The sequence below is a fragment of the Sminthopsis crassicaudata genome, chromosome 3 (genome assembly GCF_048593235.1).
Source record: "Sminthopsis crassicaudata isolate SCR6 chromosome 3, ASM4859323v1, whole genome shotgun sequence".
Classification (NCBI taxonomy): domain Eukaryota; kingdom Metazoa; phylum Chordata; class Mammalia; order Dasyuromorphia; family Dasyuridae; genus Sminthopsis; species Sminthopsis crassicaudata.
This window is the reverse complement of record NC_133619.1, coordinates 515,411,007-515,435,427: the sequence shown is the minus strand read 5'-3', so window position 1 is coordinate 515,435,427 and position 24,421 is coordinate 515,411,007. Positions and strand designations below refer to the sequence as shown.

The 24,421-nt window shown below is 37.1% G+C and overlaps 1 protein-coding gene across 1 annotated transcript in view; it reads left to right on the top strand.

Annotated features, from left to right (window-relative positions):
* Window positions 1-12,029: 12,029 nt before the first annotated feature.
* The window catches only part of GUCY2F (guanylate cyclase 2F, retinal), a 59,402-nt gene continuing 47,010 nt past the window's right edge, over window positions 12,030-24,421 (top strand). The window contains exons 1-7 of the mRNA XM_074302242.1: window positions 12,030-12,642; window positions 15,072-15,373; window positions 16,568-16,922; window positions 21,500-21,533; window positions 21,993-22,083; window positions 22,188-22,316; window positions 23,418-23,498. Coding sequence (XP_074158343.1) covers window positions 12,030-12,642; window positions 15,072-15,373; window positions 16,568-16,922; window positions 21,500-21,533; window positions 21,993-22,083; window positions 22,188-22,316; window positions 23,418-23,498 — 1,605 coding nt within the window. The remainder of the gene's footprint in view (window positions 12,643-15,071; window positions 15,374-16,567; window positions 16,923-21,499; window positions 21,534-21,992; window positions 22,084-22,187; window positions 22,317-23,417; window positions 23,499-24,421) is intronic.

The following is a 24,421-nucleotide window of genomic DNA, read 5'->3' as shown; positions in this document are numbered from 1 at the left end:
TTGCAGTTCACCAAAGCCTCCAGCCCATTTTATGTAATTATTGTTTGGCCATGGATTTCCTATCTTTTACTTGTGCCATCAATATTTTTAAGCACATGTATAGGATTTTTCCTTTATGCTTACTAAATTTCACCCTATTCAGGCCATCATTGATCTAACTTAATTTTCAAAGAAAGTGTGCTTGAGTAAAGTTTTATATTTCCTGTTCCAAGCTGTTTGTTTTTTCAATTTTTTTTCCTCTTGGGTTTTCATTTCCTTTCCAGTTCTTTTCTCTAGAGGTCTCTTTTCATTTACATGATCAATCATTTCTTCCATTTAGTTTGGTAGAGTTTGTGGCAGACCTGTGTTTTTCTTTGAGGATTAATTTGGAAGTGATGTGGAATCATTTTCTTCTCCTTAGTTTATGCATTGTGAATTCCTGAATCCATTCTTAAAATCAGTGTTTTGTTGTGATTACTCATTTTTGCATCTTCACTTGCTGAATTTGGACCTTAATTTGGGGCCAGGCTCTGTGTGGTATGTAGTGGGAACAGCCTGTAAAGAGTGACCTGTACTGCTAATAATGCTTCTTAACCTCACAGAGATAAAACCAGTAACAAATTAACTAATACGTTAACTAGAGCATTGTTTATTAGGATCGACCTAGGAAGCCCTCTAAAGACCCTCCTTTATCCCAATCACTAGAATGTAAAATACCATTCTATTCATCCAAGTGCCATGAGGACTGAAATGTCATCATTAGAGTTTTTCTCCTTTGGCACCTTTCACCTTTAAATTCAAATTCTTTGACATGGTCAAAAAACCTCACATATTAGTGCTGTGTGATTCACAAGGCACTTTCCTTCTATAACCCATTTCATTGAGGAAGAAACAAACTCTGAGAGGGGAAGTGACTTTTCCAAGATCATACGAATGGAAAGCATCAAGACTAAGATTCCAATCCAGATATTCTGATACCAAATTACATTGAGCATGTTATAGAATCAAAGACCCAAAATTGGAAAGGAATCTGAGAATGTAACTAATACAATTTATATCCAAAGATGCATAAATAGAGATACTTAATACCATCTTCACTTCTGTGTCAGATTGACTCAAATACCTTTGCTATCTTTATCCTTGACTTTTATCCAGCCTTAGCCACCTAGTTTATCTAGTCTTTTCTTAAAGTAACACTGAGTGACAGAAAATTTGCTACTGTTTGAGGCAAGGAATTGATTATTCTCTGAGCAGACCTGCAAGACTTTCAAAGAGTCTTTGATCATTTGGTCAGAGAATATATCTTACTTATCTTTATATTATATGCAATGGTAGAACAGAACTCTGCACACAGTAGTTGCTTAATAGGTAGTTGATGAATGAATGGACAAGTGGATGAATGAATAAAATTTTAACATTCAAGCTATACCATTGCTATAGTGGTTCAGCAGATTTCTCTCCTTGTGGTAGAGTTCCAGCAGGAAAAAGGTCCTAGAAGGCATAGGAAGGAGAAAGGCGGAATCCCCATTTCAATAAGCTGATTTATAGACAACTCTGGGAGATAAATGGTGTGAGTATCATTACCTTCATTTTAAAGAGGAAAAACCAAGACACAAAGACATGACTCCCTTGTCATTATACAGCTAATAGGTATTAAGGCCAAGACTAGAACCAAGGTCTCCTTATCCCTAGTCCATTATATTATGCTAAAGGAGAAGGAATTCTCAAAGGGGAAAAGATTTCTTTTATTGCCCTAGAACTGGCATGTTGCAGGACTGTCCCAGGATGCAATAATGGTTGAATTTCATGTGCTATGGCCCTAAGTGGTGATGGGGCATATTGGAGCTCCTTATTCACCTCACATCTGATTTGTTTGGGGGTAAAGATTGTCCCAAGGAATTATGCAACCTCATTCCAGACAACTAATTTTCCCTGGGCTATGGGGAAAGTACTTTGTAAACTTTATAGTACTTCAGAAATATGGGCAATTATTTTGATGATTGTTTTAGTCAAAGTGATAAATTACATAAACTCATTAAGGCATATAGTTAATAACCATGAATATACTGTAAAGGAGGATGAAGCAGGATCCTAACAGAATGGGATGTAGTGTAGGATAGTTGTAATGGGCAAGGGAGGAAGAGGATGGATATTTGGGAGCACAATCTAAATCAAAGTTTATTGTCTTTATAATATGCTATGATAAAGATAATCATAGTTTTTATTATATAGTACTGTATATTCATTATCTCATTAGATCAGTCCTATGAACTCTCCAGAATTATTACACAAATTTTACAGAGAAGGAAACTGAGGCTTGGTGACTTGCTCAGTTTTCCACATCGAGGAGGGTCCCCTAATCAGGCTGCGCAACTCTGAGTCCAGTATTCTTTCAATTTGACCATATGTTTTTGTTGATGGTGATAATGATTTGTTATACCATTTGGAAGTAGAGATAAGAAGCAAGGGCAACTTTATCCACAAAGTAGGGGGAGGGCTATCACCAAAGAATAACAACCACAACAAAAGCAACCACAGTACTTTACTTATATTATTTTATTTGAGCTTCAGAATCACCTAATAAGGTATAATTATTATTATTTTGTAGATGAGGAAAATATGACTCAGAAAGAGAAAGTCCCTTGCTCAGGGTCACAGTAAGAACATATGGATAGAGTCAAATCTCTCTTGGTTCTTGCTGAGTCCAATTTAGGACTCTATCTATTATGCCAAAATTTGGATTATAGCCAAGAGCTACTATGAAAACCCTAAAATCCTGGAAGAAAGCGAGTAGCAGAGGGAATATTAAAACTTATTTCAACTACTTCACAATTTTCCCTCCAACCTGCACCTGGGTCCAGATGGTTAGAATAAGTGGAGTAATTGCCAATTAATCCTGGGCATGCATGCTCATATGGTTCAAAGGCACATAATCATCATTCATATCTATATTGAGCTTTTAAACAAAAAGGCTCTGAGAACCTAGGCAAGGCAATTTTCCTTTTTCTCTTTTTTTACACTCAGTTTTCTTAGCTGTAAAACGGACATAAGCTCAGTCTTGACTTTCACAGGGATCAATCAATTTATAAGAATTCATTCAGCACTTATAAACTAGTCATTGTACTAAGCACTAAGATATAAATATAAAGTGAAATAGTGTGTACCCTCAGGAGTTTAACTATAAATAAAATCTACACAAAATGAATATAAGGTATTTTGGGGAGCAAGGGCATTAGAATCTGAGGCAGATATCAGGAGAGACTTGGTGAATTATCAGATCACAAAGCTAGATCAGAGAGGGTTGCCAGAGAGGGCCCAAACCCCTCATTTTACAAATGGAAACTGAGGTCAAGAGGTAGATTGATTTCTTTAAGGTAGTAGAGGTGGCTGATGGAAGATTTGAACCCAAATAGTCTGACTCCAAATCCAACACTCTTTCCTCAACTCCAAGATCTCTTTCCTGAGTTCTTGACATTTCTACATAAGTATCTTTCTAGCTTCCCAAATACAAACATATCTCAAACTGAATACATCTCCATTCTCCCAATACAATGGCTCTATTCAAGTGTTTTAAGGACCATTATGTGAAATAGGAATTATGCCCATTCACCTTGACCTCAAACAGAATTATTGGCAATGGATACTTTTAGGGGATCTGGAACCATCTGAGTATATATAATGTTATTTTCTACCACCATTCTCAATCCCCAAGTAGAGGCAATGGGGGTGTGAAAATTTGCTAATAATTTGGTGTTGTTCAGTCATGTCCTACTCTCCACAAACATTTTTAGGATTTTCTTGGCAGAGATATTGGAGTGGTTTGCCCTTTTTTTCTATAGTCCACAGTGAGATAAGCAAGGCTAAGTCATTTGTCTTGGATCACACAGCTAGAAAGTATATTAGGTCATATTTGAACTCAGGAAGATGTCTTCCTAACTTTAGGCCCACCACTCTATCCACTGAGCCATCTAGCTGCCCTTCCTTACAATTAGAACAAGTGATATGGGCTACCTTAGGAGATAGTGGTTCCCCCTCACTAGAGGGTCTGCAGACAGAGGCTAGATTTGCCAGGAATGTAGTAGAAGGTAACATTATGTGTTGAATTTGATGACTTTTTAGATTTCATTTCAATTTGTGCGTCCTATGATTCCTCAAATCCCCCACATCCCTATATCCAATCATCTGCCAAATGCTGTATGTCTTAACATTTTCATTTTCCTCACATTTCTTCTGTTCACTCTTAGTGTCGCCACTCTAGCCCAGACTTTCATAATTTCTCACTTGGATTATTTCAGTAGCCTCCCAAAGGGCTACTCACTTTCACATTCTCCCTTCTCTGATGAACCTTTTAATAATTATCCAAATGATTTTTCTAATGCACAGTTTTGATCATGTTATTCCCCTGATAGAACAAACAAGCAAAACTACCTTTGGCAATTCCCTATGACTTTTAAGATAGATTTCACACTTCTTAGCTTGGGATTCAGGGCCCATCACAATCTATCTTCAACCTGCCTTTCCATCCCTAACTCTCAGTATTGAGCTTCACTTATATCTATGTTCCAGACAAATTGAACCACTTTCTCCCCATCTTCTCTGTCTGCCTTTTACCAGTATACCTCAGCACACAATTCTTACATGCTTAGAATAGATTCCCTATACTGCATCCTCCCTCACCTATTGAATTTTTCCTCCTTCAAGATACAGTTCAGAGTCTACCTTTTCCATGAACTCTACCTTGGTTGCTCTCAGATCCAACTAAGTTCTCCTACTCCAAATCTCTTAAGCAAATCTATTTCTTTTATGTACTTAAACATATTCTATACTGTGTTGTATTTATTTGTGCATATGTTTCTTTTCTTCATTAGATTTTAACCTGTTTGAAAGCAGAAATTATTGTTTGATTGTTTTTTCTTTGTATCCTCAGGGATTGACAACAGGGATGAGCATGTAGTAGGAACTGAATTCATAGTAGTACAATTGAATGAAGAAAGTTAATGGGATGAGATAGTGCTTCGAAAAATACTAAGCTCAAAAGAGTTGGGTTTAGATATCCATTTTCTCATTGGGTTCTCACAACAGGTTTAAGAAGAAAGTAGGGCAAAGTAGGGATTTTATTACTTCTTGACCAATTAGGAGACTTACGCTTATACTCATGCAGAGTTACACATTAAGCTATATTGGAATCCTGGTTTCCTGAGTCTTGCTCCATCCTTTTTAAAATTTCTTTTTAAGTTAAACTTTTGTTTTTATATTAATTTAATTTTCCAATCCATACTACCATCACCCCAGCATCTAGAAAGCTATTTTTAATAAGAAAGAGTAAAAAAGCCAGTCCTGGTGATGCATGTCTGTAATCCTTGTTCCTGGGTGGCAGAAGACAGTGGACCACTTGAGCTCTGGAGTTCTGAGTTCCAATAGGGCTAAAATTTCTCTGAGCTAAGTTCAAAAGCACTAGTGGATCAGGGTGGTACCAGGCTGCCCAAGTAAGGGTGAAGTAGCCCATATTGGAAATGGGGAGAGTGAGGCTGGTTCTTTTTCTTTTCTGGATTTCAGTGTCCTAAATATAGGATCTATATTCTATATTTATAATTGAAAGGGATCTCAAAGACCATTAAGTCCAATGTTTTTATTTTACAAATGAGGAAACTGAGGATCCGAGAGGTTAAATGGGCTTGTTCAGATATAATCGCATTGTTGGTGGTACAATCATTCTGGAAAACAATTTGGCACTTGCCCCAAAAGTCTCTAACCTGCATATACTTTGGTCTTGTGATATCACCATTAGACTTATACACCAAAGGGATCAAAGAAAAAAGCAAATAACCCAACTGCATAAAATAGTAGTTCTTTTCATGGTGGCAAAAAACTGTAATCTAAGGGGATGCCCACTAATTGATTGAATAGCTGCACAAATTATTAAATATAATAGAATACTATTGTGCCATTAAAAATGGAAGAGTTGGATTCAGGAGCCTTATATGAACTGAAGCAGAGCTAATTGAGCAGAACCATGAGAACAATTCACAAAAAATAACAATATTGTAAAATCAAATTACTTTGAAAAACTTATGAATTCTGATCAATTTAATGTCCCATTAGTCCAGGCAACTAATAATGGAGAATGCTATTTTGTTTACATATAAATGAGAAAAAAAACATGAAAAAGAAGACTATACTTCCTGACAGAGAGGTCAAGAATGAATATACTTTTGGAATTGTACAATGCAGGAATTTGTTTTGTTAGACATGCATATTATGCATATTTGTTGCAAGAGTTTTCTTTTTCTTTTCCTTCTAAATTGGGTGGGATAGAAGGGAAAGAAAATATATTAATTGGAAAATTAACAACATTTTTGAAAAACTGAAATTTAAAAAAATAAAACAAAACCAAAGTTACTTGTCCAAGATCACATAGCCAGTGTGTCTCTGAGACAAGATTTGAATCTGAATTTTCCTAATTCCACATTCAGTGTTTATCTCATTATTCTATGATATCTCAGCATCTAGATTACCTAACGTGCCATTTTCAATTAAGCGATTCCATATTTTATGTTCTAATATCCTTTCTGCTCCATAATTTTACATCCCTTTCATGTCTGGCATTACATGTTCTAATGACCCTTCTAGTCTTAAACATTTATTTTCCATGTTTTAAGGTCCTTCAAGTTCTATATTTCCCAAGATAAAGATAATAGGGTCCTGAAAATATATCAATGAAATTGGATTCTGTCCTATGCCAATTCAAATCCTTAAAAAATGATTAGAATATCATATATTTCTTTCCTGGAAGCCTTTACTGACCAACTCAGTCCATGATCTCCTTCCTCTAAAAAGAGACCAAGTGGCAGGAAGCAGACTTTGGTTTGATAGTATAAGCAATTACTTAACAATAACTGAAAAAAAGATGTCGGGCTCTTGGAGTAATGAGTTTCCTATCATAAGATATCTTTCAGCAGAGAATGAACACTTATTAAGTACCTACTATGTGTCAGGCACTGTATATACAAAGTGCTTTATAAATATGAGCTCATTTGATGCTCACAACAATCCTAGGAGGTAGGTACAATTACTACCTGCATTTTATGCTTGAAAAAACTGATGCAAACAGAGGTAAATGGTTTGCCTAGGGTCATGCTCTAGTGAGTGTCTGAGGCTGGATTTGAACTCATTGCTCTACCTGCCATACCTCTTAGCTACTGTAGACTACATGGCCACTTGTCAGGGATGTTGTAAGGGAGACTCTTGTTCAAGTACAGTTGTTTTCTAAAGTTCCTGCCAGTGGGAGATTCTATAACTTTTCCTATAAAATGAAAGAGTTGGCTTAGGAAGTTTCTGAGGTCCCTTCCATCACTGATGATTCAAAACCATTCAGAATTATTACAGAATCATTCACTTGGTACTTCTGTCCTGAATTGTGTGATTAGCTATCTTTCAACGTATTTATAGTTGATGTCTCCAAATAGATGGTCCAATAGATGGTCAATTCTATCTCCACACTATCCCTTGAATTGTTCCCCTTCCCTCAAATTATTTTCCATTTTAACTTCCATTACCCATTCTCCTAGAAAAAAATTGTAAGCTGCTGATGTCAGTTTAGCTTAATTTTGGATCCATTAGGCTTAGCTTAAAACTTAGTATATTCACAGTGACAAGACTATATGTTGATCAATTCTGATGGACATGGCTCTCTTCAACAATGAGATGATTGAAACCAGTCCTAATTGTTCAATGATGAAGAGTGACAACTATATCCAGAGAGAGGTTTGTGGGAACTGAGTGTGGACCACAACATGGCATTTTCACTCTTTCTGTTGGTGTTTACTTACATTCCCCTTCTTGATCCAATTTTTCTTGCACAGCAAGATAACTGTATAAATATGTAAACATATATTGCATTTAACATATATTTTAACATATTTAACATCTGGGGAGGAGTGGGTAGGAAGGAGGGGAAAATTTGGAACAGAAAGTTTTGCAAGGGTCAATATTGAAAATTTAACCCATGCATATGTTTTGTAAATAAAAGGCTATAATAATTTTTTTAAACTTAGTATATAGTAGGGTCTGATCATATTTACTTGAAATAACTGGAGGATTCCCATATTATTTTTCTCCTACATACCTCACCAGAGGTATGAGCACCTTGCTCACTGAAGGTGCTCAACAAATTGTTGCTTGATAATTCAGTCATTCAGCAAACATTTATTAAGAGCCATCTGTGTATATGGCCCTATTCCCTTGTGAGAAGATTTATCCTTCATGGAGTTTATAATCAAAGAGAAGTGAAAATACAATATATAGTTGCAAAATAAGGCTGGACATGGTGAGAGCAAGGGAGAAATACAAATAACTGGTATTCTGACTGGTTAATTCAATGAAATCAGAAAAAAACAAGTTTTATTAACCTATGAAATACAGTTAAAATGTTGGCTCTCATTATAATTGTTATTCAGAAAAAGTAAAAAAGTTTTGTTTTTTTCAAATGGGAATCATGTAAGGATTCCAAGAGGAGGAGGCACTTGAATGAGTCTTATAGGATGAATAGGATATCAATAGGTAGAGATAGGTGTGGGATGAAGGGAGGTTCATTCTAAGGAATGGGGAATTCAATAAACAAAGGTATGGAGGTGATATAGTATGAGTGTGTTTGGAGCAAAATTCAGTTTTTGTTCTAGGTAGAAATAGTATTTAAAATCTGGTTTATAAATAGGGGAAAGAAATGCTTCCCTATCTAAAATCATTAGAGGTTGAGAAAATCCTATGTCCAGTGCAGTAGGGAAAACTACTTCTTGATTAATGCATCCCAACTTACTGCAATTTTTCAAGGATTTGTGATTATATGTGGGGCTTCTCTCTCTTCAGATATTGTACAACCAACCCGTTCTGTCTTTTTTGGCTTGGCCCAGCTGCTTTTTTATCTTTTTTTTTTCTTCAATTCTATTTTCATTTCCTCCCAAGGCTGGGAAGTGAGTGTCTAAAAGAAGTGGTACTCCTTTGAGACTCTAGGAGAGGGTAGGGGAAGCTTGATCATAAGAAGAGTTTGGTATAAAATCTTGAAAATGATTGTCATAATTTGTCTGTTTGTTGTCCTTTAGATTTCATCCTTATATTCTCTTGGGATGATTTTTATTAGTGGATTCTTTCATCTAGCTTCTCACCAGAGGGTACCTCTCTGCAATTTCTTATAATGTTGCTCAAACTCTTCCATCATTCTTCTCTGTAAAACTTTATGAAACAATTTATATTATTTGGCTGGAATCCTTCTCTTTGCTTGGCAAGTAAGCCAAGCATTTGCTGACTATGGTGATATGTTGGCTTTTTTGATTTGTAAATTATGGGAGATTGATTTACATAGGTTAAACATCTGTATAAAATTGTTGTAATCATTGTCAGTGTCTTTTCTTCCATCCATTTACCATTTCCTGGCAACCATTACTTGCTTAAATATGCCAAGATGCAGTCTTTTAATAGCATACCATCTTTTTCTCAGTTTTATTGTTTGTAATAGTTTGGAGATTTTTTTCCTAACATAAAGATGGTTTGACTGTATTTGGCAATGGTTTCCACATTAGGAACAAGCTGGTTCCTTTCAAAATAAAATTAGTATTATTCTTGTGATTTTCTTAGGTATTTTCCATATTTACCACCTTTTGATTTTTTTTCTTTAAAAACATATACATAAAATATAGGCTTACAGTTTCTGAAGAGCATATCAGTCCTGATTTCTTATTCCTTACTCCTGATACATGTTTTCCAACATATATTTGCTGTCTTTCTCTGTCTTAGCTTTGTTTTGAGGTCAGTTAGTATCAGTTTCTCCTCTGTCCATGAGGGGAATCATAACCCTTACATGTGGTAAGCTTTAAAACTTTGCAAGATACATTGGGGTTTGGAGGCTAGATTTTTTTTCCTTTCCTACTTAATTATTCTATCATTGCTTTTTTTTTTAAACTGGGACAATGTTTTTTGCTTCATGTATTTTTCATTTATGATTTTTTGAAAGAAAACTCTGGAAAACCATGCTTTGATAAAGCTCATAGGGATTCAAATAGAGCTACTTTACTTTGCCTTTAAACTCAAATCACTCTGGCTATCACTGATTGACCAATAATAGGTCCTAGCGGAAGCTCTCACTTGCTCATTGTTTGGATTTTGATGGCTCATAGTGGGTATAAATAGCAATATAAAACTGTATTATAAAGCAGCAGTCATCAAAACCATTTGGTACTGACTAAGAAATAGAGTGGTAAACCAGTGGAATAGCTACACATGACACAACAATCAATGATTATAATAATCTACTATTTGATAAACCCCAAAACTCTAGCTTCTTGGATAAGAACTCACTATTTCACAAAAATTGCTAGGAAAACTGGAAAGTAACATGTCAGAAAGTTGGCATAGACCTAAATTTTATGCCCTAAACCAAGATAGGATCAAGGTGGGTACATGATTTGGGCATAAACAAATTGGGAAAGCAGAAAATAGTTTACCTATCACATTTTTGGAGAAGGGAGGAATTTATGACCAAAGAAGGACTAGAGAACATTATGAAATGCAAAATGGACAATTTTGATTATATTAAATTAAAAATATTTTGCACAAACAAAACCAACACAAATAATATTTAAAGGGAAGCCAAAGCTGGGGAAAAAATTTATAGCCAATGTTTCTGATAAAGGCATCATTTTTAAAATATATAAAGAACTCTGTCAAATGTATAAGAATACAAGTCCCCAATTGAAAAATGGTCAAAGAATATAAACAGACAATTTTCAGATGATAAAATTTAAATCATCCATAGTCAAATGAAAAAATGCTCTAAATCACTATTGATTAGAGAAATGCAAGTTAAAACAACTTTAAGGTACCACCTCATACCTCTCAGATTGGCTATCATGATAGGAAAAGATAATGATACATATGGGTGGGGGCGTGGGAAAACTGGGGCACTAATGCATTGTTGATGGAATTGTGAAATGATTCAACCATTCTGAAGAGAAATTTGAAACTATGTTCAAAGGGTTATAAAACTGTGCATACCCTTTGATCCAGCAGTGCTGTTACTGAATCTGTATCTTAAGGAAATCATAAAGGAAGAAAAAAGACCCCACATATACAAAAATGTTTTAGCAGTTCTTTTTGTGTTGGCAAAGAATTGAGAAATGAGTAGATGCCCTTAAGTTCGGGAATGATCAAATAAGTTATGGTATGTGAAAGTAATGGAATATTGTTGTTCTATAAAAAATGATGAATGAGCTTATTTTAGAAAGGCCTGGAAAGATTTATGTGAATTGCTGCTGAGTGAAACAAGTAGAACCAGGAGTACAGTGTACACAATAACAGCAAGATTGTGTGATGATCAACTATGAAAGACTTGGTTTTTCTCAGAAGTTCAATGATCCAAGACAATTCCAAAAAACCTTGTATAGAAAACATCACCTGCATCCAGAGAGAGAACTGTGGAGAATGAATATAAATCAACATATGCCATATTTACTTTTTTCTTTTTCTTCTGTTTTTCATTTCTATCATGATTTTTCCCTTTTGTTCTGATTCTTATCTCCTACCATGATTTATAACGAAATGAGTATTAAAAATTAATGTACATGTATAACCAGAAAAAGAAAACAATAAACAAAACTAAAAAAACAAACAGAAAAACTACAAACATGAAGAAAACAGAATAATCATAGAAAGGCTTACATGAATGGATGTTGCAAGGATAGGTACAGTCTAGATTAGTTACTTTGAAATTCTGCATCAAAGATTCTAAAATTTGATGACAATTTTTTTCCTGCTTGAGTCAGAGCTGGGTATGGATGGGAAGATGGACTTGAGAATGACCTTGACTTTGCTTTCTGTTACTTTTCCCAGGACCTTGGGGAACTATGATACCAGAAACTTCTCTCTGGGATCTTCTGAATGGAAAGATTCTGGACCTTCTTTGCCTGGTGTACAATAGCCTGTGGCTATGGCTTCCCAGACCTTTATGGGGTTTTCCCTTCAGCTTTCTGAGGGCCCGTTGGCTGGTGCTACTCAGTGTCATGCTCCTCCTAGGAGCTCCTCTGAGCCCCAACTCAACACAGGATGAGGACTCTTTCACTGTGGGAGTGCTAGGTCCATGGGAGTGTGACCTCCTCTTCACCAAAGCACTCCCCCATGTGGCTGCCCACCTAGCCATCACACGAGCCAAGAGAGATTTCTTGTTGGAGCTGAGCACCCGACTGGATTATGTGATCCTTGAGGAGGGCTGCAATACTGCCCAGTCCCTGGCTGCTTTTCTCTCCTATAGAGGTGCTGTGTCCACCTTTGTGGGGCCTTCCAATCCTGGTTACTGCCCAGCAGCAGCACTCCTGGGCCAGAACTGGGGCAAGGCCCTTTTCTCCTGGGCATGTGGAGCCCCAGAATCAGGAGGCACATTGGTCCCCACTCTGCCTTCCACCATCCAGGTCCTATTGGCTGTCCTAAGGCACTTTGGCTGGGCTCATGTGGCCGTCATTTCCTCCCATCAAGATGTCTGGGTGGACACAGCTCAACAGGTTATCTCAGCCCTCAGGACTCATGGACTGCCTGTGGGGCCAGTAACCTCTCTGGGGCCTGGAGGCCAGGGAGCTATTAGAGCCCTGAAGCAGCTTCAAGATACAAGTAGGTTGAAGGGTAAGTAAACTTACATCCTGTTCCATCCCTCCATTGCATAAATCTTATTCTTTATTTTGAGGTGTTAGTAAACATCCTTCAGACTTAATCAGACATGTACTGTCTTCCTCAATATTCCAATGTAGGCTAGATGATATAGCATGGTTAGGTGAATACAGAATATGTTGAATGACTGAAATCAAAGACAACACAATAATGGTTGAAGTCAATATGGGACATTAGTAGAGTGTCCCAATGACTTATCACTTAGTTTTTCAATCAAAATGCTAATTAATGATTTAGATGAAGACATAAATGAGTCACCTGTCACATTGGTGAATGACATAAGAAAGTTAATATGTTGGATAATAGAAAAACAAGTTTAAAAGATTTTGATAGTCTAGAAATTACAGGGTGACTATAACTGGATGAAATTTAAAAGGAATAAATGTAAAGTACTCCACTTGGGTTAAAAAATCAACTACACAAGCACTAGATGGAGGAAATACCAGCCAAAGACCTATTTTAGTTTGCTCCATACCTAGTGTAATATGGAAGCTTAAAGGACATATTAAGGAATAAAAGCATAGGGTCTTGAATAAGGAAGGTGATTATCTTATTCTCTCATAGTTCACATCTGAAGTGTTGTGCCCAATTCTGGGCACCATGTTTCAAGACAGTCATTAGGTGAGCTAGAATCTTCCAGAGGCGGTTCTCCCTTCCTTTCCCCTCCCTAAGACCTCAAACAATCTTATATAGTACAGGTACAATCATGTTAAATATATTTCCAAATTAGGTACATTATGAAAGACTCAGAACAAAAAGAAAAACCACTAGAAACAAACCAAAAAAAAAAAAAAGAAAGAAAGTTTCAATTTACATTAAAACTTCATAGTTCTTCCTTTGGATGTAGTCAGCATTTTCCATCATGAGTCCAGTGGAATTGTCTTGGATCATTGTATTTCTGAGAAGTGCTAAGTCTATTACAGTCAATCTGCTGTTACTGTGTATGATGTTCTTCAGGTTCTGCTCACTTCACTCAGCATCAGTTCATGTAAGTCCAGGTTTTTCTGAAATGTACTTGTTTATCATTTCTTATAGCACAATAATATTCCATTACATTCATATGTATAACTTATCCAGCTGTTCCCCAGCTGATAGGCATTCTCTCAATTTCTAATTCTTTGCCACCATAAAAAGAGCTTCTATAAACATTTTTGTACATATGGATCCTTTCCCCCTTTTTATGATCTTTTTGGGGTATAGATCTAGTAGTGGTATTGTTGTATGAAAAGGTACACACAGTTTTATAGCCCTTTAAATATATTTCCAAATTGCTCTCTGGAATGATTGGATCCATTTACAGCCATAAAGGGTTTTAAAGTCCAAATAGAAGATTTTATGTTTTATCTTAGAGGTAATAGGAATACTTTATTGAATAATTGGTGACATGGTTAGATCTGTTTTAGGAATATCAGTTTGACAGCTGAATGGAGGATGGACTGGAGACTAACTAGCAGGTTATTGCAACAGTCTAGATATGAAATGATGAAAGCCTACACCAAGATGACAGGACCAAAAGAGAAGAGCTGGGCATTCAGTGAAAAGCTGAAAGAACTGGGTGTGTTTGGAAGAAGAGACTAAAGGGGATTAAATTGCTGTTTATGTAAGAGAGATAGTACTTCTTCCACTTGACCCTAGAAAGGAGAAGCCAACATAATGAGAGGAAATTGTAGTCAAATAGCTGTCTAATTCTCCAAATTTGGTGCTTCCAAATGGATAGAGTTTGGTGTGGAGTCAGGAAGATTCATTTTCCTGGGTTCAAATCTGGCCGTAGACACTTACTAGTATAACTTCACCCTTAGTTTCCTCATCTGAAAAATGAACTGGAGAAGGAAATGGCAACCATTCTAGTATCTTTGTCAAGAAATCCCCAAATGAGATCATGAAGAATTGGACATGACTGAAATGACTGAACAACAACAAAAGAAGGATGAACTGGCTCAGGAGCTTAGAGAATTTTCTTTCTTTGGAAGAGTGTCAGCATGGAAAGCTGGATGGTCGTTTGTTTTAGGGGTGCCATAGAAGAGATACCTGATCATATACAGATTGGATTCTACATTCTCTGAACTCCCTGTAACTCTAAGATCTGGGATGATATGATCCTATTAACTAATTAATTAAATTTAGACATCATTAATTCCAACCCATTATTTTATCCAAAATCCAAAATCGGGGAAAGGTCTTTGCTAAGATTACTTTCTACACTCATGGTATGTCCAGGACTGTATTGAAAGTCTCCAACTCCATTCTTGGATTTAATCCAACCACTCCCTGAGAAGAAAACCTCTATCATACTTCTGCTGCTGTTGTTTTCTTTCTTCTTGGATCATTACCTTGGATCTGTGGGAATCTTGGGTCTAATACTCTTTCACTTGTTTGCTTTGCAGTGGTGGTAATGTGCATGCACTCGCTTCTTGTTGGTGGTTCTGAGCAGGAAGTCTTGCTTGCCCAAGCTCATGCACTTGGACTGACGGATGGCAGGTATGTTTTCATCCCTTATGATGCGCTGCTTTATGGGACGCCCTATCGCAACCGGTCCTACCCAGTGCTGAGGGATGCTGGTGGCCTTCTGGAAGCTTATGATGCCGTGCTGACTATCAGTCTGGAGTCTGGTACAACTGACTTCGATGGAGCCTTCTCAGCTGCCAGGAAGAATGGGGAAATCACTGCCAACACAGAGCCTGAGCAAGTCAGTCACAACCCATGGTGGTTAAGTAACAATATGGTAGGGCAGAAGATCCCTCTGCTTCCCTCCATCTAGCCACACACTAGACTCTACAATTAACAGTATGTGTGCATACACCTATATGTGACTTGCCAGTATATGTGCTATTTGGCATGTTAACTTTTTTTACCCCACTTCCTCCTCTTCCCTCTCTTTTTTTCTTCTTCTTTTTCTCCTCCTTCTTTACCCCCTCCTCTCATCCTCCCCTTTCTCTTCCTCCTCTTCCTTCTTCTGCTCCTCCTTCCTTTTTTAGGGCTTCCTGAGGAGAGTACTTTTTCTTTTTTGCTTTGATTGAGGGATCTCTTTGGAACTAAAAAGACCTGGGTTGGTTCCCACTTTCATAAATTTTGCCTGTGTGATCTTGGACAAGTAACTTAATCTTTCAATGCTCTAAGACTAAGTGATTCCTTTAAAATATAAACTGCAGAGATGGTGCTGATATGCATTGGTGGAGGGAATTTCTTTTTTTAAAATTTCTCTACACTATTAAAATCATAGGTCCTACTTTTTATTCCTATGCCTTTTTGATGGGAAAATGCTTTTTGTCTCTTTAGTTGTTCCCCCCCATTATTTCCTCTCTCCAGATTTCATCATCATTATTCTCTCTCTCTCTCTCTCTCTCTCTCTTCTCTCTCTCTCTCTCTCTCTCTCTCTCTCTCTGTCTTTGTCTCTCTCTCTCTCTCTCTTTCTCTCTCTCTCTCTCTCTCTCTCTCTCTGTCTCTCTGTCTCTCTGTCTCTCTCTGTCTCTCTCTCTCTCTGTCTGTCTCTTTCTGATTCTCTCTCTCTCCCCTTTCCCTATGTGTCTTTATTTGCTTGCCTGCTTGCCTGATGTTTTTTTAGTGATGGGTGTTAATGATGATGGTGGTAATTACATGATGAGTATTAGTAATTATAATGATCTGATGATATGGATGGTGATGATGGGGATTATTATTGTAATAACAATAACAGTGATGGAGATTGGGAGAATGGTCCTGATGGTCCTAATAATCTTTATGATGAGATCAGGTCAAACCAGCCAAAAAGGATACTTAGAGAAAGTAATAGTATTAAAGCTATGACAATGAATATAAAAATCCCTAGATTTTTGAGCAGCCTAAGCCAGGGGAATTTTTCTTATTATATGCTGAACAAATAATACTGCCTTTGATCCTACAGGTATCTCCACTCTTTGGGACCATCTATGATGCCATCTTTCTTCTAGTGAATGCTCTGAATCATTCTAAGAAAGAAGGGGGTCAGCTCTCAGGAAACCATCTTCAGGATCACGTTATGTCTCTGGACCTGGCTGGTTTTAGCCAGAGGATCCAGACAGATGAGAGAGGAAATAGATTGGCCCGCTATGTGATCTTGGATACAGATGGTCAGAAAAATCAGCTTATTCCAACCCATTTGCTGGACATGTCCACTCTATCAGTACAATCACTGGGAAGACCTATTCACTTTCCACAAGGAACACCCCCTCCCCCTGACTCCAACTGTTGGTTTGATCCAGATACTCTGTGTACAGGAGGTAATTCGTTTTCTTATTCAATGAGAATTATTGAGAATTTTGAGAAAGAAAAGTCCTGTATTAATCAAAATATAGACCACATCTGAATGGAGGTCATAGTCTAATCTTTGAAATAAAAAAAAATGTAGAGATATACACTCAATAACATTATTGATTAGGAGTCATGTAGAAACCTCTTCATGAAGAAAGAAGTGGATTATAGTCAGACCAACACTCTTTTAAAATGTTTTTCAATTGATTTTTGTTTTTATGCTACCTTAATTTCTAAATATATCCCTCCCCTCTACTCAAAAAAGTTAGTTCAGTAAACAATTATTTTTTCTTTTTTAAAATTAACTAATTTAAAACAAATATGAACTAGAAAACAACACAGCCATGTGTACAGCAGAACCTGAGAGGATTCAAAATATAAAACATTTTAAAAGCTTATATAATAAATACTAAATATTGTTTTCATAACTGTCCATCTTTTCTTTGCTTCCTTATATGTTTTCTTTTGTTCTTTCTGTGTACTTTTTTTACTTTATTCTTTCTTCTCCCTTGCTTCCCATCCCCTCCCCCAAGAAGACTACAATTAAGTACAGATACAAACATATACATATGTATAAATGCATATATGTATATACACCCATAAACACACATACACACCCAGTTCTGTTAGCATAGACAATGTCCTAGATACCTAGTCTTCAGCCTCTGCAAAAGATGAGGGGTGCATGACATCTTTTGAAAAGCCAGGCATGGGCAGATCCAAGTTATTGCTGAAGATTAACTTCCTTCTCTTTCTTTCTACTCCTTGATCCTAATTGTGTGTTTCATTTCTGCTCTGTGATGATTGCAACTGATCTTTAAGAATTTAATTGATCATAATAAGCTCTAGGCTACAATTTTTACCAGGGATATTATTATGTGCAGGAGACTCTGGAAAATGAAAAAAAGAGTTTTCAAAATCCAAGATCCCTCCATTCTGCAAAAATAAATGGTCCAAGAATATGAACAGGAATTTCTTAAGGGAAGAAACTCAGGATATTTATAGTCATGTGAAAAAAATGCTTCAAGTCAGAAGATGCAAATTAAAGCAATTATGAAGTTCTACCTCATGCCCATCAGATTGGCAAAAATGTAGGAAAACAAGCACATAAGCTTATTAATGTCTATTAATAGAGCTATGAGTGAGCCCAAATTTCTAAAAAGCAATTTGGAGTTATACCCAAATTAATGGTGATAAAGCTAGTGATAAAGCCTTTGATTCAACAACATACCACACCTATACCTTTACCCCAAAGAGATCAAAGAAGGAAAATAGATTGACACTACAATAGGGGAATAACAGGGATTGTATTGAGATCTCTAGGGTTTAGAAAACTCTTCCTGGGACCCAATCAAATCTTTCCATTGAGAGGATTTTTTTCCATGTAGAATGGTGTGACTAATCAAGTTGATGAAAAGGTACAGAGGAACACAGGCAGATTATATTGATAGCTTCTGAGATCCTTCTTTCCTTAATATTTGACAAGATCTGGTTGGGGATTTTTCTTTTCATCATTAAAAGTATTGAATGAATTTATTCAACAGATATTCTCTGAGAACATGCTTTCTGCAGGGTCATAGTTCTATGTGAAGGTTCTATGTGGAAGGCATAGTTATATAAGACATAGTTAGATGTCCTGTCTTTAGGGAATACACTATAAAAAGACAGGTAATTACTGCCCAAGGCAGTGTGATAAGGGTCTTAGAAAAGGTCATGAAAGGAGTACAAGATTCACACTAGAAATTCCTCCTTCTGGGTTTGGGACAATTGGAAAGGCTTCCTGGAAGATATGAAGGGAAACAGGGGGAGAATCTCCGGCAAAATTCTCTTCAGAATATTTTTTAATCTGTTGGAAGCTCTTGTCAAGTCCTAGAATATGGAATGTAGTAAAAAGAAAACTGGTCTAGGTATCAGAAGATCAAGATTCAAGCATTGGCTAATTATTAGCCATGTGACCTTGGCTCACATGTGACTGTCTCACCCCCATTTAATAATAATCCTCACTAATTGAACTGTTGCCCACAATGAGAGATAACATTAATCCAGAAAAAGGTGAGCAATTTGAAAAATAAATACCAAGGAGATTTAATACCTAAGCTTGATAGCATTGGAAGAGAAGAGGAAAGAAAAACTTTCAAAATGTATGTTGAGACCTAGAAGGGGAAATCAAAATCACATGGGGAAATAAATGATAAGATGCTTCTCAGTCTTGTAATCTTGTGGACTATTGGAGTGTACCAAGCACAGGATGCCTCCCAAAGAACCTGCACATGATATACTTATAGCCTAATACTTTTATGTAATTACAAAAAGCATCTGTTTGTTCTTCCCCTGTATAATAATTCATAGAACATTAACTTAAGCATAATAGTGGGATAATAATCTGTCCCTGGGATGTTTCTCTCTGAATCACATTGAAGAGATGAGAATGACATCATGACAAGAACAACTGGCACACAAGTAATAGTAAAGTTTTCAAAGTGCTTTCTTTAGATAACATCATCTTGGAGCCTCACTTTTCTCATCTGTAAGACAGAATCAAGTGCTTCAAATATTGAATAAGAAATTCAAATAAGAAATACAGCTGGCATTTGTATAGCACTCTGAGGTTTTGTAAACACTTTATGTTATCTCATTGGATGCACAACAAAGCTGTGATGTAGGTGCTGTTTTTGTACTCATTTTATAGATGAGCAAATTGAATCAAGTGACTTGCCCAGGGTCTTGTAGCTAGAGTCTGAGATGTGATTGGAATTCAGGTCTTCCTGATGAAAATTTCAGCCTTGTATCCACAATCCTCTTTATATATTAAGATTCTTTCCAGCTCTGACATTCTATTTTGTACATTCCATAGTAACCTTCCAGCTTTAACCTTCTAGTATTTTAAGGTTCTTTCCAGATTTAGTATTCCATTTTTCTAAAAGCTTTTCTAGTTTTGGCATACCATGATCTCTGTTAAAAGGAATTTTCCCAGCTCCAACACATAAGACAGATCTACTGACTAGAACATTTGTTCTTAATCCCTGCAAGTGGTTACAGTGGAAGACATTTCCAGAAACAATCCCTTGGAGATTAAATTCTGTATAGTTTTTTTTTTTTATTAGTGTAGAGTTCCCTAAGGCTTAATGCTTTTTACCTCACTTTTCTGATTCTTATAAATCTTATAAAACTCCCTGCTCTCCCTTTCCCTTTCCCCAAGGTATGCTATTTTATATTATATTACATTATAATATAATAATATATCATGATATATTACAACACAATAATGTATTCTGATTTCTCTAAACTCTCACATGTAAACTCTAGGAATTCTTCAATGGGGAAGGGACACTCTGTTTAGAGGACTGATTGTCTCCACCATCCCCATAACCCCCAGTCAGCCCCATACCTTACTACTGTAATGAAAGTGTTCCCAGCCTTAAGAGAACTCAGAAAAAGATTTTCATTTTTCTATTGGGATGTGATTCTTGACTGGTCAAAGGGCTAGCTGATGTTTAGCTAAACCCCTCAAGAATAGCCCTAGTCATTGGTGCGGGATTGACAAAGAGCATCGATACTGATCTTTTGATTTGCATCTGTAAAATAGGAAATGCAAGGGTAACTGTGGGTCAAGTCACACAGCTTGTAAGAGGAATCAAGAGAATTTGAATTTAGGTCTCCTGTCACCAAATCTCTGAACTTTTCTCACTAGACCACAGTTCCCTTCACTGAGTTGGCCCTGGCTTTTACCTACCTTCCTCTGTTATTCCCACAACACTAGCCAGGTCTATATATTAAAGTCTGACCCATTGGTCCCTTACAGTCTTAGGGACTGAAACTCAGGTTATGTGATTTACCAGTGGTTACCTAGCTAATAAGTATCAAAGGAGGAATGTAAACCCAGAATCTTTCTAATTCTAAGCCCTACACTTTATGCACTTACTTTTTCTTTCATTCCTTGGTTACCATGACAAAGCAGAGATTTTTAACCCTCTTCCTTTCGGTGGGTTCTAGTTGTTATTTTATGTGGGAGTGGTGATGAGCAGGCCATATACCCTTAAGATGTGAAAAAACTGGTAAAGAGAAGGAAAACCTCATTCCTTCGATGTCAGTCTCATTTCAACTAGCCCCTTTAGAAATCCTGAGAAAAAGCTAGGCTGGTCCAGGTAGGAAAGAGTAGTCTGCAGGTAGAAATAGAGTCTGAAAGAAGTAGGTTCTCTTTGCTCTGCTTTCTGCTCCTAAGACTAGAACTATGATTCTTACATGTACAGTGCAATAATAATGTTACACATTAAATTAGTATGAATACGTTATCCATTGAATAATCCAGAATCCATTATTTCTTGACTCCCAAGTCAATGTGCTTCATAATGTGCTATTTCATCAAGGTTATTCATAGGATAGCAACTGACCTGCAGGCCCAAAGAGTCCTTTCCAAACCCAAGAGCTCTGTATACTCATGGATACTCTCCAGGGATATACCAAATGGCATCTCTGTTTTCTGCTCCCTCTGCAGATGGGTGGTCCTTGGTTCCCCTCCTGATTGTGATATCATTGTCTACCTTAGTGCTTGGAGGTCTGGGTCTCATTTACCTTATGAGGTAAGAATTCTCAAATAAAACTAAGACCTTGTGTGTGAAGATGATTCCTTTCTAAAGATCCCCCTTTCATTCCCCTCAGCATTTGCCTCATTGATTTATACAATGTCAAGACCATAAGGGATCTTAGAACAGTTAGAGATTTTAGAGATCTTAGAATGGAGAATGAGAACATATACTATTAAAACTGAAAGGAAACTTATTACACAGATGGTAGAGGGTCAGACTATAGAACAGGAATTTCAGAACTTGAAGTGATCTTAAAATATAGAATATTAAAGTTAGAACTAACCTTAGAAAATAGAATCTTAGAACTGAAATGGACCATAGGACATAGCATATTAAGAAATTCAGAATCTAGAATATCAAAGCTGGAAGGGGCCAACAGAAAACAAAATATCAGAACTGGAAGGAATCTTAGATTATAGAATCTTCCAGCTGAAATATCTCTCCCACATTCAGGACTCTGCAGCTCCAGCCTGGAGGAGGCCCCAACAAGGTTATACTGACTATGGTAGACCTCACCTTCACTCATCCTCGACTGAACCAGCGGGTAAACTCCGCAGCTCTCACGGGGCCTCTTGTGGTGAGGGTTGGGGAGGGGGTTATGGCTGTTACCCCAGTTGTCCTGAGAGGTTGATTCTGACCCTTTCCCAGAAACTCACCTTGGACACCCTCAGCAATTCCCGGAGTCCCTCAGATGGCAAGAGTCTTAGCTCAGAGGTCCAGTCTCCAGGGAGGGTCCTCCCAGCCACACCAGAGACATCCAACATGGCCTTGTACCAGGTGAGGCCTCACATCACCGGTCCGTTAGGGAGAGCATTAGATAAGCAAGACACTTAGAGTTGCTCTAGAGTTCTGGGAGATAGGTACTATATACATTATTATTGCCATTTCATAGATGAGGAAATTGAGTCTCAGGTGAAACAACTTGCCTAGAGTCATAAAGCTTTAAAGTAGTGATCATTAGGGAGGAAGTAAAGAAATAAACATTTATTAACTACTTATGTGAGAGGCTCTAAACTAAGTCCTTTACAAATATTGTCTCATTACAACCCTATGAGGTAGATATTACTATTATCCCCATTTTACAGATGAGGAAACTGAGACATGCAAATATTAAATGGCTTGCCCAGTGTCACACAGCTATTAAGTGTCTAAGGCTGAATTTTAACCTATATCTTCTTGACTCTGGGATCAGTACTCTATTCACTGCATGACTTAGCTGCCTCAATATTAGGATCATAATACTTCAAGAATCAATGATCTTATTGGTAAGATTAGTAAGTCACTGATACAGCTCACAAACTTTGAGTTGTTCTGGCTAAAATCAATCTCCATTTGCTGGGGTGACCAACTCTCTCCACTCAACATTCTCTCTTGTACTAACCTAGTTCAGGATTTTATCACTTCATGCTGGGACTATTTTAATGGCCTGCTGGTTACTTTGCCTGTCTCAGGGTTCTCTGCAGTCCAGTCCATTTTCCGCTTAGCTGCCAAAGTGATTTTCCTGTCACTGGCCTGTCCATGTCACTCCTCAACACTTCAATGAGCTCCAGGGTCTCCTTACAATTCCCAGGGAGTTGCAGGGTGAGTGGAAAGAGAGAAGTATATAGAAAAAAATGTGAAAGTACAGATGACAAGATCTGATCACAGGTGGCATATGTGGGATGGAGGAGATTGAACAAGGTAGGATAATTCCCCAAGGCTCATCACTAGAAAGTTAGGTATCCTGGGTAATGATTGTATATGTGATAACAATGTTTTTGAAGACAGTTTGAATGCCAGGAGTCCTGATAAGAACCTATTAGCCCAACGCCTGAGTCCCCAAGCAGGACATTTCTTTGGGAAGATTGGGCCTGATGAGTCATGCTGCTCTGTCAACAGGGGGACTGGGTTTGGCTGAAGAAGTTCAAGACTGGAACATCCTCGGAGCTCCGTCAGAGCTCTGTGAAGCTACTGAAAAAGGTACCATTGAGGAAGGACACTCCTCTGTTATAAAGTGGGAGGGAGCAGAGCAGGGATGGGGAAATAATGCTCAGGAAAGCCTAAACTCTTGGTCATATCATTGATGTGTGCATGTATGTGGTGCATGTATGTGTGTGCATATGTGTGTGTTTCTGTGTGTGCATGATCCCTGTATATAGAGGGAACACTTGCTGAGATACAAGGGTAGTTTCAAAAACTTGCAGTTTCCTTTTCATTAAGAAAGTCCTACTCATGACCAGAAGGTTCAGTCTATAAACTATAGCCACTGTTATCTTTCACTGTCTTACAGAGGTCATAGTACTAGTCTTGAAGATAGAAAAACCCAGGTTCAAAGTCTCACTGATGTCACATTTCATCTCTGTGATCCTGAACAAATCATTTAGCATCTCAGTGTTTTAGATAACTTTTCTATTTTTAAAAATTTTGAATTTTAATATCTTATGATTTTTATATTTAAAAAAATTATCCTACAGTTCCTTCCTCTTCCTTCTTCTAGAGAGTCATCTCTTAAAACAAATGATATTTTTAGAAATGAAAAAAGAAAAAGAGAAAGAAGGAACCAAAAAAATCAGCAAAATCAATCAATACCCTGAAAAATTCTGAAAAGTAAAGCATGTATTCCTTGTAATCCAGAAGGCTGAGGCTAGTGAATTTCTTAGGTTCAGGAGTTCTAAGGTATAGTGGGCTTAAACAATCAGGTGTCCATGCTAAGTCTAATACCAATGTGATGAACCTCCAGAAATGGTGGGCTACCAGATTGTCCAAGGACAAAAGAACTAGTTTAGTAAGAAACAAAGTAGGTCTAGGATTTTCTAGCTATCAGAATTTGATCAGAATTATGAATAGCTTCTTGAACTTCAAGCCTCCTTGGGATAAAGAGACCTAGCCTTAAAAAAAAGTTT